The sequence below is a fragment of the Lonchura striata genome, chromosome 26 (genome assembly GCF_050655825.1).
Source record: "Lonchura striata isolate lonStrDom1 chromosome 26, ASM5065582v1, whole genome shotgun sequence".
NCBI lineage: Eukaryota > Metazoa > Chordata > Aves > Passeriformes > Estrildidae > Lonchura > Lonchura striata.
Genome location: NC_140728.1, coordinates 6729421 through 6744029, shown reverse-complemented (window position 1 = coordinate 6744029; position 14609 = coordinate 6729421). Strand labels below are relative to the sequence as shown.

The window sequence follows — 14609 nt, the reverse complement described above, 5'->3', positions numbered from 1 at the left end:
AAAAAACAAAAACAAAAACAAAAAAAGCCATCTGGACCTCCATGGTTTCATTCCTGCCATGCACTCCCAGGATCAGTTGCCTCGGATCGTGCTCACATCTGCGGGAACAGTTTTAAGGAATCTGGGATTTGCCGTGAACAAAACCCCAAATCTTTATTTTAGGGACTCCAAAACCCAAACCACATGTATGAAAACACAGCTCCCAGTCAGGCTTGCCAAAAAAAAAAAAAAAAAAAAATTTAAAAAAAAAAAATTAATCTGCACAAATGTGGAGTTTTCAAGCTTGAAGATGACCTTGATTAGCACTGAATTTGGTCATCCCAAACTTCTCAGCCTGTGGTACCCAGGGGCTTTTGCTGCAAGGAGGAAATACAGCCAGCAAGGGTGTTGAAAGGGAGCAGTCAACACTGTAATGGGGGGGCAAAACTGGTCAGCTTTATTTTCCCACCCACAGAAGAGAATCTTAAGAACCAGAAAACTTGTGTTTCTTCATCAGGAAACACAGCTACAGGCAAATCCATCAACCTGAGCTGTGTGTGCACTTCTTTAACCAAAACCACTCCAGCTCTGCTGCTTCCCCGGGCTCAGGGATGCTCCAGCTCAGGTGGGGTCACCCCAGGAAGGGCTCAGCACCGTCTGAGGGTGCTGAGGAGACAAATCCACAAGGAACCCAACCCTAGATGTGCAGGGAAGCACGAGCCACAGCAGGTGCAATCTGCACGCTGCATTTATTTACCCCAACGCTGGAGATCCCTTTGCTTTTGAGCTGCCTTTGTTGTTTGCCCCATCCCAGCTGGTGTTTCAGGACTGGAAGGGCCACGGGGAAAGCTGGGATGCTCACACACATCAGACCTGCCAGCACTTCTGTAAAACTTTGCTGCTGATGCTCAGCATGTGCTGCACACACTCAGCTCGAGCCCCAGCCACAAACCCTCTCAAGGATTTGCAAGGCTCTGCGTGAGTGACAGGTTTAAGCAGGGAAATGCAAACCAGACACCCCCATCCCACCTGGGCTTTGCCATTTAGACTTTTTAAAGCAAAGGAAGTGATAACAGCACCAGAACTGCCAGGGAGGTGGTGTTTCCTTGCTCCAATCACTCAGTTCTCCTGATCCTTAACCTGACACTCACCTGCAGGTCTGACACCCAAAAAGAAACAGCCTTCTACACAAGAAGCATTAGAAAGCTCTTCCTCCCTTTGTGTTTTCCCCTGCACCCTTTCCTCACCAAAACAGATGCCCCCAACACAGAAACAACTCTGTGACCTTTCCAGCAGCTACTGGACAAAAGACACTAATTTTAGTAAGTTGAGGACTCATTGAAAGGGATCCCACAAAGAAAACACCTGAGCAGATCTCATTTTTTCTGCTTAGCACATTAAGAAACAGAGTCAGGATTCAAATGCAGCAAATTTTGCCTGTGATGTTTTTATTTGTGCATGTAGAGATTGCCCAGCTGCAATTTTTTGGAAGTCAGCAACCTTCTTAGCATGGATGAGCAGCAGACACCTTGTTAGAGAAGAGGATTGGGGTAGGGATGGCAAACACCAGATTCAGGCAGATCAAAGTATGACCACCCACCCTCCTTGGCGCCTCAATTGATGGATTTTTTTATGAGGCCAACAACCCAGCAAAACGGGGCATTCTCCATAATGTTCTGAATCAGAAAACCACCTCCTGGAGCAAAAGTAGAACTACAAAGGACCACTTCCAAAAAACCAGCAGCTCTCAAATGTGGGAATCCAGAGCTTCCCTCTGGCTGCCCTGGCAAGTCTGGGACCCTGGCAGGGGTCAGGAACCCCCCTGGACAGAGCACCCAGAAACACTGTCTGTGATCTCTGGCCATGGAAAAGAGTTTGCAATCTTACAGGATGAATTACCAGCTGTGAGGGTTAGATATAAGTCATAATTAAGTGTGGCACGGGTGCAAAAGTAAAATTTTAGGATTCTAGATGAGGGGTCCAAAGGGGACAAGATGGAGGAAATTGGGTGTGCCTTGTCCTTTTTCTCCTTCTTCATGCCCTCCATGTCTCACTGTGGTGTTGGCATTTTTCTGTTGGTTCAGGCTGGGGACACACTGTCCAACGTAGGTGACAGATATTGGCACGTTCTTGTAAATGCAGCCCAGGGAGTTTCTGGTATTTAATGTTTGTCACATCCCACTGAGGGCAGAGCCCCACACGCTGCCCTGCAGGACAGAGCTGGGCAGGGCAGCAGAACATGTGAGAGATCAACAGAATAAACAACCTGGAAACCAGCACAGACCAATTATGGCTTCTGCTTTGGCAGCAGGGCTGAAAGAGACTTTTTACAATCTCGGAATCATCAATACTTCAGATTCTGACACTCAAAGACAAGAAGACCACCAGAAAATCACAAGGCAGCTCAAGCTCTTGGCTCTCGAGGTGGGACACTCCACACACAGCTCCGCCCCTGAACAGCACGGAGAACCAGCAACTTCTCCTGCAGTGTGAAATGCGATATCAGCATTTTTCTTTATAAATAAAGGCAGTGTTTTGGAGGGGAGCAGCGACAGCTGATCGGGCTCCCACAGGGAACAATGCGCCATTCAGCCCCGGCTTATCGAGGCCGCGGCGCTGGGCCCGAGCGAGGCAACCTTGCTCATCTTTCAAACACACACCCGCAGCCCTCTGCCACAAAATCAAATCAAGAATGCAGGAATTTCCTGAGGCTTACTGGGCTTTCCAGAGTATAAAGTGTCTGCTTGTTTTCCCACTGCTTACACAAGCAGAAGGTATTTTTTTCGGCCCCGCTCCGAGCACATCCCTCGGCGGAGTCGGGGCCATGCGTGCTCTAACCCAAGGGTCACCGAATTACACGGGACCTTTTCATGTCTCCAGTCACAACAACCACTCCAGTCCTGAATCCGCTGCTCCTGCATCTTTTAATTTGCACAGGTTATTAGGTTAACAGCCACTTTAAACACCAAAAAAGCCTTTCCCCCTCTTTTCCTTTAGAGCTCGGCAATCCCACCCACTGTGACTGCTGAAGGCAAGGAACAACCTCCTGAAGACTCTGTTCAAGGGCCTAAAGGTGGATAAGCACATGTTGAATTTAAGGTCAAGATGCCAGTGGCAAAATTAGGAATAAACACCAGGTATTCTTATTGTAAGCCTTGCCCCGTGTTGCTGAATTCTGTCCATTGTATTTCAAATGTGGCTGACAACTACATAATGCAAACATCCTCAGTGGCCAGAGAAAGTTTTCCATCCACTTCAAACAAACCATTTATTCATTTCCATCACCAGATCATAAAGTAACCTGGGTCACCAAGGGACAGACCGTTGCATAATCCTGGGCAGTTGCATGACTTGCATTCTGCAAGCACCTTCTCAACATTCCATGCAGCACGCAGGAGGCAGGTCCAGTTTACAATGAATTCAGAGGGTAAAGAAGGATCTTCTGCCTTCTGTATTTTATTCCCATTTGCCATTCCCCACCCAGAGGCTGTGGCTAGCCCATCCCTGGAAGTGATCAAGACCAGGTCGGATGGAGCTTGGAGCAACCTGGAAGGTGCCCTTGTACAGGGGAATGAGAAGAGTTTTAAGGTCCCCTCCATCCCAAAGCATTCCATGATCCTCAGCATCCTCAAACTCCACCAAACATAGCAGAGTTTTGCAGAGCTCCTGGCCAGAATTTGTGTTTTCATCAAACAATTCCACCAGGAGCAGGGGGATATCCACAGTGCCCAGGACTACACCTTGATCTGTTACAGCACCTAACCTCCACTTTCTGAAAAAGAATTTCCCAAATTTAACTTTAAGGCTTAAGCATCCTATAAAGTTGGAATATGGAACCAGATCTTCTGTACCAACTTGTTCATTCTCCCATTGGTCACGCAGTGACCCAAGAAAGGGCAACCTCAGAGCCTGGTGCTCTCCTTCATGGACTCCAAGCAACATTCCTGCTCTGAGCAGGATCATGAAACCCTAGGAAGGGTTTCAGCTCTCCCCAGGGATAAGCTGGAACTGCTCTAGCGGGATGGCAGCAGGGTGAATCACAGGCTGGCAGCACAGGGCACCAGGAGGAGGCAGGAGCAGCCCCAGCTGCTGCTCAGTATCTCACCCATCTCCTGCATCCGTGGCTTTCCCAAGGATCCCCGCCCCATCCCGAGCGCCACGCTGCATCAAGAGATGACAAGCTTGGGAAAGGAGTGGGATGGCAGCGAAACAGAACCACGGAGAGTGGGATGGCAGCGAAACAGAAGCACCAACCCCAGCTCCCGCCCAGATGAAAGAGCAAGGCTCTCACCCACACAGATCCGCTGCAGCGGGCAGAGCCCAGCTCCAAAGCCAGCTGTGCCTGGTGGCCCCACGGCTGTCCCCATCCCACGGCACTGTTAGAGCTGTCCCCATCCCGCGGCACTGTTAGAGCTGTCCCCATCCCGTGGCACTGCCACGCTGTCCCCATCCCACAACCCTGCCACGGCTGTCTCCATCCCGTGGCACTGCCACGCTGTCCCCATCCCACAACCCTGCCACGCTGTCCCCATCCCATGGCCCTGCCACGCTGTCCCCATCCCACAACCCTGCCACACTGTCCCCATCCCGTGGCCCTGCCATGCTGTCCCCATCCCACAGCCCTGCCACAGCTGTCCCCATCCCATGGCACTACCACGCTGTCCCCATCCCATGGCACTACCACGCTGTCCCCATCCCATGGCCCTGCCACGCTGTCCCCATCCCACAGCCCTGCCACAGCTGTCCCTATCCCGTGGCACTGCCACGCTATCCCCATCCCGTGGCACTGCCACGCTATCCCCATCCCACGGCCCTGCCACAGCTGTCCCTATCCTGTGGCCCTGCCATGCTGTCCCCATCCCATGGCACTGCCACAGCTGTCCCTATCCCGTAGCACTGCTACGCTGTCCCCATCCCACAGCCCTGCCACACTGTCCCCATCCAGTGGCCCTGCCATGGCTGTCCCCATCCTGTGACACGGCTGTCCCCATCCCACAGCCCTGCCACACTGTCCCCATCCCGTGGCCCTGCCACGCTGTCCCCATCCCGTGGCCCTGCCACGCTGTCCCCATCCCATGGCACTGCCACAGCACCTCAGGACGGGCAGGAGCCAAGGGGCAGCCCAGGGCCAGCAGGATTCAGCCAGGAATGGGAAGGTGGCAGCCAGCACAGCTCAGTTAGCCCTGACTAAGAAAAAACCACACTAAACTGCACACCCAGCCTAACACAAGCTTATCTTGCAGGCTCCCCACAGCACAGGAAAGGCAAGAAAAGCCAAAATGAATTAAATCTCCACTTCAAAGCTGGAGCTGTGATTTTAGATCTTGTGCCTCATCCTTTTTCAGCTGCCACACACTCGGGTGCTGAACATCAGAATGAGATGTCTGGGCATCCACTTTTGGAGATGCCACAGAAGTCAAATTAAAAACGGAGTTTGAAGCCAATGCTCCATTCAGTTTCCAAAAGTTAAAACCATCCAACACAACAACTTGTGAGTAAAAGCAATAACTGTTTAAATATACAAGTAACTTTCAGAGAATGCACTGAATCACATATTTTGACATGTTCTTACCACATCACTAAATTATTCACATTTCTCCTGCCATCACATATGAGAAGCTGTACTCCAAGAGTGAAGGACTTGATACTCCTGACTATTTTTATTGGTACATGATTACAAACAGGGCTGTGACTAATGACAGACCCAGCCCAGCAACCCCAACGTGGCTGGGAGGTTTAATGACTTCGAAAAGCCTTTATATATTAACAGCCAGAATTCCAGGGAACAAGCTGTGCCACCAGCCAAAAGCTGTTGATCATCACAGCCTTAAAAAATCTCCCTGGTAATCTAAAAGCTCGGCTTTGAAGTGAAAATGATATAAGAGGAGGAAATACAACCTTTTGTTTAAGACCAGAGCCAGGAGGGAGATTCAGGTTCACAGGCACTGTAAGCCCTGGAAAAGGTAAATATTCTTTCTACAGCCAGATATTCCATTTGAGAAATAAGAGCAACGGGTAACACAAACTGACAAGAATCCCTTTGTAGTTATAAATATATAAACAGAGCTGGAGGTGTTGGGAGCTGAAATTCTTTCCAACAGAGATTGATGAAATTGTTTTGAGGTGCAAGACGAGCGCTTGGAGATTTGCATTAATGAAGTGAAAGGAGAGGATGCCAGACGTGCTTAAAAGCAAAAATTAAAGCTGGTCTCGGTCTCAGGGAAGAACTGAATATATTCAGCTTTTATTTCCTCACCTACACCCTAATATATGTGCATCACTAATTACCTGGGGCTCCCAGCTTCTCCAGGCACCACACAAGTGCCACTTGCAGGAGCGTGGCAGGCGCTGCTTCTGCCCTGGGTGATGCCTCCAGCACAGCTGGCCCCTGGAAAATGTGTAACTCTAAATAATCCCACTGAGCACAGCCAGCCTGGACATGGGGTTTCCATATCCACACCGAAAAACCCCAAACACAGCACTCATCTGTTATTCCCAGACTGCAAAGTGATGTGAGGCTTCAGACCTGCAAAGCTTTTAAAAGACGCTCAAAATTCTGCAATTAACCATGTTGACAAAGTTGCCAAGGTATTTAATCCTTCCAGTACTCAAATATTTAATTTTTTTTTTTCTGTGTAATGAAGGTCCCTTTTGCTATCATCAAAACACAGCCCGTGCTGTTGACTTTTGGGGAGGATGTTTAAAACCAGAACTCAGATTAAATTCCCCTGGGCAAGGATTCATGGCCCTAATTCCAACAGCAGAACGTGAGCAACTCCTCAAAACAAGCCTGATAAGGGTAATGTGTTTGAGTACATGGGGTAATAATAATCTATTTTTAGGTTCTACAACTGTTTATTCAAAAGAAATATAAGTTTATCAATACATTTCAAATACCCACGTGCAAACAGCAGGAGGATTGCAGCTCCTCCTCTCCAGGAAGTTTCACAGCTATTTTAGGATTGCCTGTATTCAGTTAAAGGTTTTCCCGCGACAAACACCAAGCCAAAATACAAAAACCTCAGGCAAAGCTTTGCTTATGCTCTGAATGCTGGAAAAAACACCATGGGCAAGTCATAAAACTACATTTTATCACTGTTTTGCAGCATGGAATTACAGAATAAACAATTTAAAAGTCATTTTGACACATGGACTATTTACTGCAATCAAAGACAACACACACACACGCATCACCCGGTTCATATTTTCAAGATTCAGAGAATAATTTGAATTAAAAAACTCTTTGTAACTCTTTGCTCCTGTAATGAGCACCCTGAGTGTTGTGTGGCCCTGGGAGGCAGGAATTGCTTTGGGCCCACTAAACAACTTGGAATAATATTTTCTCCAAATAACTTTTTCATAGTTATTTCAATGGTTTCCTCTCCTGCAGGGTAACAGTGTCAACACTGCAGAGATGGGCAAAAATTTGGTGAATATTTTTAATATAAAGGTTTTGTTTGTTTTTTTTTTCCCTACTTTAGTTCCCTTTCTGCTTCTGGCCAGGGCAAATCAAGTCTACCTGAAGCACCAAACTCAAATGGCATTCTCCATCACACTTTCCTAGTGCCGAGAAAGAAAAGATTCTTCCCTCAAACCCTGTGTTAATCACAAAAAAAAAACAAACCCAAAAGTGTTATCAGTGCAAGGAGCTGGAGATGTGCTCCCCGTTATTCACAACAACAGGGAGTAAACACAGCAAGGAGTGAAGCTAAGCATGTGCTGGACACATTTTCAATCAAATTCCTCCTGATTTCTCACAAAACCAAGGCTGGTTATGACTAAAATGTAGAAATGTAAAATGTTTCTGGATCCTTTCTGGCAGGGAGGGCAGGACTGGGGATTTCCAGCGGGCGTTGCACAAGGGTCACACCAAGGAAGGGAAGTTTAACTCCTGCTCCTCCACCAGCCCCTGGACCACCCCAACCCCACCACCCTCCACTTCCAACCCCACTGACACCACTCTTTAACACCTTAAACGCCACCAAAAAGACAAAAAAAAAAAAAATTATGAAGGAATAATAAAAAGTTCTCCAGTTTGGGGAAGGTTCCTGAGCACTGATCAATCCTGGGCCTCCCCATGGAGCATCAGAGTGCAAGAATGAATCCGAGTGCCCCAAAAGTGTGGGAAATGCACAGAAACACCCTGCAGGAACCACGGGAAGAATTCATTTGCAAGCCATGAGCTGCCTGGGCGTGGGGAGGGAGGGAGCCAGGGCTCTTCCCTTCAGAACAGGAGGAGATTTGAATGAAGAATGTGGTGCTGCCCTGCTCACAAAGCACCTCAGGTTCCTCTGTGCAGGGAGAGGCTGCACTCACTCTCGACAGAAAAATCTGTTTGTTCTAGAATAAACCCAGCAGGAAGAGGCAGCAGAACAGGTCCAGGAGACAAAAGCTGAGGGAAGAAGATGCTGCTGAGTTTTGCAGCTCCAGCTCCTCTGCTGGAGCATCCCAGGGGACAGCTCTGTGCAGGAGCTGCTGCATCCCTCTGCAGTGGGGTTTGCATGGGAGCAGGACAAGGTTCTCCCCCCCCAGGGTGCTCAGGCACTTCCCTCTCCCCAAAACACAGCCAAAACTCTTTGCAAAACAGCCCAGAAATATTTGGCTGCCGTTTATTTTTGCCCCAAATCTCTGCTGCAGAAAGGTGGATTTTAGGGTTAAAAGAAAGGAAAAAACACAATTCTTTCTTATTTTAAAAACAATTCTGGCACTTTCCTCCCAACTCCTGCTTCCAGCAGCTTCTGCTGTGCTTTCCTAGCTTATTTTAGAGAGAGTTTCTGTCTGCAGCCCTTCATCTTCCCATCCTTCCCTCTGCTCCACAGTGTAGTAGCTGTTTAGTAGCCACAGCTCCATCCTAAAACCTTACGTATGTCTTCCTCCTAAGTGTTAAGATTTCCTCTGCTGCTGCTGATTAAAACAGAAGTTAAACAAGGGCTCCTTTCGCCTTCCAAAATTTCCACTCCAAGTGTTTCAGCTGCACAGTGTCAAATATTGTGAGAGGTTTATTTGAATGGTGAAACAAGCCCTAAACTGAAGTGAATTATTCATCAGAATCGTGTAATGTGATCATTATTTCTGGCATTTCCCATATGCTCCCTCTCAGTGCCTCAGTTGACTGCAGGAATCCCGATTTCAGCTCCCTGCACATCCCCAGAGTGCCACATTCCAGTGCTGCACACACAGACATGTCCAGAGGTGAGCAGGCAGCACCCACACACACACAGATTCAATCCTCCACAGTCCTAATTATTTCTTCAGAAAATCAGTCCAGGGATGGATCAAATTCCCCAGACCCAATTCCCAGCTGCCTCTGCAAAAACGTAGTTAATTTGATATTGCAATTTTTTATTTATCTGTCAAGGGTACTCAAAGTTTGGAAGTGCTAAAGAATCTGGGATGCAAGAACCCAGAAACAGCATTCATATGAAAAATCACTATTTCTTCCCAATTCACAAGACCTGAAGAGTTACTCTCCTACACACGATTATTTCATGCAAAGTAACATCAAGTATATTTGTCAAATGAATAAAATTGCTAGAACAGAAGTGGCAATTTACAACTTACATGCCTTAATCTCTCAATTAAAGGAAAATCCTTTGGTGAATTATGTCAGATATTTAGAGATACAAACAGAATGATTAATGCCGGTGTCTAATTGAATTTCACCTCAGGATTTCTCTGCCTCCCTCTCCCCTCTGGTACCTAACACGTTAACATGAATAAATGATTGAGAAAGAAATGAAGAGAGGAACAAAAGGGGACATGTAAACACTCCTCAAGCACAGCACAGCAAACTCAATTTCAAAATCACTTCCAGCAGGCTGCCAAATTCCAGGGCTGTCTCAGGCAGAGAGGGGAAAGTCAGACACACGTGGGATTGGTTTTTTAATCACATGGACAATTTTCACCGTTGCTTTGTGCTAAAAAGAACCAACACTAACTTACCTGGTGTTGAAAAATAAAATTACCAATTAAAAAAAATTACCAATTTATTCTTTAGAAATATTTCCTAAAGATGCAGGGGAAAAAAAAAAAAGGAGAATAGGATGAGGCTCCATTTTAAAATCCAGTGATTATGTAAGAGTGGATGATAACCTTGGATTAGTCCCATTATTCTAGAGGCATCCTGCAGTGAAATCTTGGTAATGAAGCCCCTTCCCTTGTGCCACCTGGCTCCTGTTCAGGTAAACCCACCTGGTCTGTCCTGAGCAGCCCCTGGACCATTTTAAAATAAAATAATTATCAAAGAGCGGATGATAACCTTGGGTTAGTCCCACTATTCCAGAGGCATCCTGCAGTGAAACATTGGGAATGAAGCCCCTTCCCTGGGTCCCTTCCAGGTAAACCCACCTGGTCTGTCCCGAGCAGCCCCTGGACCATTTTAAAATAAATAATAATTTTAGAATAATTATCTAAAGCCGATGATAACCCTGGGTTAGTCCCACTATTCCAGAGGCATCCTGCAGTGAAACGTTGGGAATGAAGCCCCTTCCCTGGGTCCCTTCCAGGTAAACCCACCTCGTCTGTCCCGAGCAGCCCCTGGACCATTTTAAAATAAATAATAATTTTAGAATAATTATCTAAAGCTGATGATAACCCTGGGTTAGTCCCACTATTCCAGAGGCATCCTGCAGTGAAACGTTGGGAATGAAGCCCCTTCCCTGGGTCCCTTCCAGGTAAACCCACCTGGTCTGTCCCGAGCAGCCCCTGGACCATTTTAAAATAAATAATAATTTTAGAATAATTATCTAAAGCCGATGATAACCCTGGGTTAGTCCCACTATTCCAGAGGCATCCTGCAGTGAAACGTTGGGAATGAAGCCCCTTCCCTGGGTCCCTTCCAGGTAAACCCACCTGGTCTGTCCCGAGCAGCCCAGCCTGGGGCAGGCCAGCAGCCCCTGGCCCTGGACAGCTGAACCATGGAGGATTCCTGGGGCTCCTCCTTCCCTTCCTTCCCTCTGCAGCAGCAGGAAAAGCTCTCAGCCCATGGAGGAGCAGGACAGCGACTGTCCCCAGGAGTCAGCGAGGTGAGTCAAATATACACAGCCTCCCTGCCTGGCCCTGGGTTCGTTTCTGGGAGGATTTCAGGGCTATTAATTAACCCTGAGCATTCCAGGAGAGGTGAATAATGAGCATCATTACAGACACTTCACAGCTGACTTGAACATCAAAAAGGGCCAGGCTGTTTGCCCAGGGTACCAGTGGACAATGATGACAGAGCTGGTTTCCTCCAGAGCAGCCTCTCATTTTCCCCACCAACACCTGCCATTAAAACACCCCATAAAATCAAAGTAATGCCTCTTTCAGCTGGCAGGAGAGTCCCTGATAAATCAGTCTTAACTGTTTGCATAAGAAATCAAATTGGAGCATTGTTTTAATTCAGATGGAACACACCTAAAAGCCAGACAGGAGCCTAATTGAAAACCACAGAACACATTTATGTTTTAAAAAAAAAAAAAAAAAAAAGTGCTCCAGTCTCCCTGTTGCTCCCTGGCTCAGTCTGTTCACATTCCAAAGGAGTTGACACCAGGAATACTCAATGAAAGCAAAGCTGTCCCAAGCAGGATTTTCCAATCTAATCCACAGCACTAATTCCTTCAGGTATAAATATTCAGCTGTGTAAGTGCAGCACTGCTGTCTTGAAAGGAACTCACATTTTACTCCCCAGCACCTCTTGTAAAGGAAGAAATGAATATTTGACAGAGCCTGCAAAGCTCAAATTATGTGAATCATCATTTTTCTATCAGTTCATTGTCAGCTACAGCAACACCCATTAATCAGCACAGCTTAGACCAAGGAGATGCTTATTTTTCATAAGCCTTTGTCAGAGAACTGACATTAAAATTCAGGTCCTCCTTTTTACACACACACACACACATGTGCTTTATCATTTAGAAACCATTTCTATTGCTCCAGCATTTACAATAAATGACTCAAGGTTCAATAAAAGACTTTACTACACACACAGTTTGGAAGATACTACTGTAAAAAGACTGGGCAGAACCCTGTGTAACTTCTACAATAAAATTAAAGTCTTCATCTGATTTTTTTTTTTTTCCTCTCTGATACCATCCTATCCCCTGGGGAAAAAAATAATCTAGTTTCCAAAAAAAGCTTTTCCCAAAGAAACTCAGGTGCAACCCGCCACACCAATTGCAGCCATGCACTAGGTAAGAAAAAGAAAAAAATCCCTATATTTTACACATATTTGTATAAATAAAAGCTAGAATAATTTGGAGCCAGAGTACAAGACACAGATGCAGGCATTAATCTGGATTCCCAGCATCAGCTGGATAACAGAGTTAACACAGTTACCCCTGAAATTAAGCCCCATGTACTGCATTTCCAAGCAGGCTGAGCCTGGCAGGAAAAGAGCTGGTTTGGGTGTCCTCTGCACAGCTCAAGCTTGACCTGAGCCCTGATTAACTCACTTTACTTTTCACTGCTTGGTGCCACTCCACCAGAACAGTTCAGTCCCTAGAAAACACCACTAAAAAGAAATAAAAATCCAAAATTCACAGAGTCCTAGAAGCCCAGGCTGGTTTGGGTTGGAAGGGACCATCTTGTTCATGGGCAGGGAACACCTTCAGGTTGAAATTGAGATTTTTCCAAGCTACTGGGACAGGAGGAAATGCAAACACAAGTAACCCACTGCCTGCAAAGGGTGTGCCTTATTTACCCTGAGCGCTGGAAGCCCCAGCCATGTGGCAGAGGAGCCCCTGAACCAGCTGGGGACAACCCCAGCCAAAATCAACACAAACAGCAGCACAGGCTCCTCCACAGGCAGCGGGAATGTTTGTGCTGGTTCACTGAGCAGGGACTGAGAACAACACACCCAAACCAGGGCAGCAGCCCCAGAGCCCAGCACAGAGAGAGCAGAAATCACCAGGAGCCTCCCCAGAGCCCAGGGATCCCTGAGCAGCCAGGGCAGCTTCACTGCAAAGGCAGGGTCAGCTCATTTGGGCAAGTTTCTCCATCCTCCTTGAGAAAACAACACCGAGGTAAAGAAAGGAAATTTCCTCTGTGGGAATCCAGAGCATCCCCCGGCTGCCCTGGGACCCTGGAGGGGTCAGGAACCCCCTGGACAGAGCCCCCAGAGACACTGGCTGTGATCTCTGCCCATGGAAAAGAATTTTCAATCTTACAGGATCAATTACCAGCTCTGAGTATTTGATATAAGCCATAATTAAGTGTGGTACGGGTGCAAAAGTAAAATTTTAGGATTCTAGATGAGGGGTCCAAAGGGGACAAGATGGAGGAAATTAAATGTGTCTTGTCCTTTTTCTCCTTCTTCATGCCCTCCATGTCTCACTGTGGTGTTGGCATTTTTCTGTTGGTTCAGGCTGGGGACACACTGTCCAACGTAGGTGACAGATATTGGCACGTTCTTGTAAATGCAGCCCAGGGAGTTTCTGGTATTTAATGTTTGTCACATCCCACTGAGGGCAGAGCCCCACACGCTGCCCTGCAGGACAGAGCTGGGCAGGGCAGCAGAACATGTGAGAGATCAACAGAATAAACAACCTGGAAACCAGCACAGACCAATTATGGCTTCTGCTTTGGCAGGGGGCTGACAGACAGAGACTTTTACAATCTCAGAATCATCAACACCTCAGATTCTGACATTCCTCCAGAGATCCAACCAACCCTGGAATATCCGTGTTTCTCAGTCTTATTAATACACCAAAAATAATGGAGCATTTTGTTTGGGTTTAGAGGTTCTGCTGGAAATATCTATGCTTGGCAAAAGCCTGTGCCAGGAAGGTCTACAAATATTATCTTAACAATACTGAACACACAAATAAATGGTGTAGTAAAACCTCCATTGATAAAGTTACACGTGTAACTTTCAATAAAATTTACTTAAATTTGATTTATATGCTGACAACATCTCAGATAACTTAGGAAATCCAGTTATTGGCATGGCTGAATTATGAATTATCAATACACAGCATTTCATTAGCTCTTACTGCTCGTTAGGTGTATAAATCATTGATGCCATTAAGCTGTGACTGACATTTGTAAATTCTCATGGTGGTGGACCTTTGCTGTGGGAGACATTCCTGTGAAGAGCCAGGACAGATGGATTTGTTATCACCATTTAAAATCCAACACTTTCACAGGAACATCAGAATAACTTACAGAAGGGAAATGAGCAGTGAAAGCTTCAGCTGCTCTGGTCCTATTTTTGTTTTTTAAAAGCCTGAATGGTAATTTCCCATTAACATGAGAGATCTGGTTTTTCACTCCTATAAAGCCATCAACTCTCCAAACAGAGCGAGTAACCTTATCAAAGCAAGCCACTGCACCTTCCAGTCTGACTCACACTGAGACCATCTGGACAAAACATTCAGACAAGAGCTTTAAAAAAATAAAATTAAAAAAAAAAACCCAACATCTTGAAACAAATTGCCAGACAGGATTACACAAAATGATCTGTCGAACGTGTTAGAGACAGCCAGAAAAATCTTTAAAAGCAGACAGAGGGGAGGAAACGTGGATCCTTCTGGGATCCACTTATGGCTTATCTTTTCACCTTGCAGCTTTTCCAGCTCTAAAACCCAAGGGCAGAGCGGGCGCTGGGGGCTCCAGGCAGCCTGGAGTGTCTCCAGAGGTACCAAAGGAGCACTGGG

At 46.6% G+C, this 14609-nt stretch overlaps 1 protein-coding gene and 1 long non-coding RNA gene across 8 annotated transcripts in view; both read right to left on the bottom strand.

Moving 5' to 3' along the window:
• The window catches only part of SRGAP2 (SLIT-ROBO Rho GTPase activating protein 2), a 106809-nt gene that overhangs the window by 75810 nt on the left and 16390 nt on the right, over nucleotides 1-14609 (bottom strand). Inside the window, exon 1 of one of the 7 annotated variants that reach the window (XM_085561360.1) lies at nucleotides 10831-13094. The exons of the other annotated variants lie outside the window; for them this stretch is intronic. Within the exon in view, the coding sequence (XP_085417486.1) occupies nucleotides 10831-10897 (67 nt within the window). The 5' untranslated portion in view covers nucleotides 10898-13094. Of the gene's footprint in view, nucleotides 1-10830; nucleotides 13095-14609 lie in introns of those variants that run through there. 7 annotated transcript variants of the gene reach the window in all.
• LOC146765285 (uncharacterized) lies at nucleotides 8659-10524 on the bottom strand. Its single transcript, XR_014950169.1, has 2 exons — nucleotides 10238-10524; nucleotides 8659-10071 (listed from the first exon to the last, which is right to left on the bottom strand). It is a non-coding gene; the product is annotated as an uncharacterized LOC146765285 (long non-coding RNA).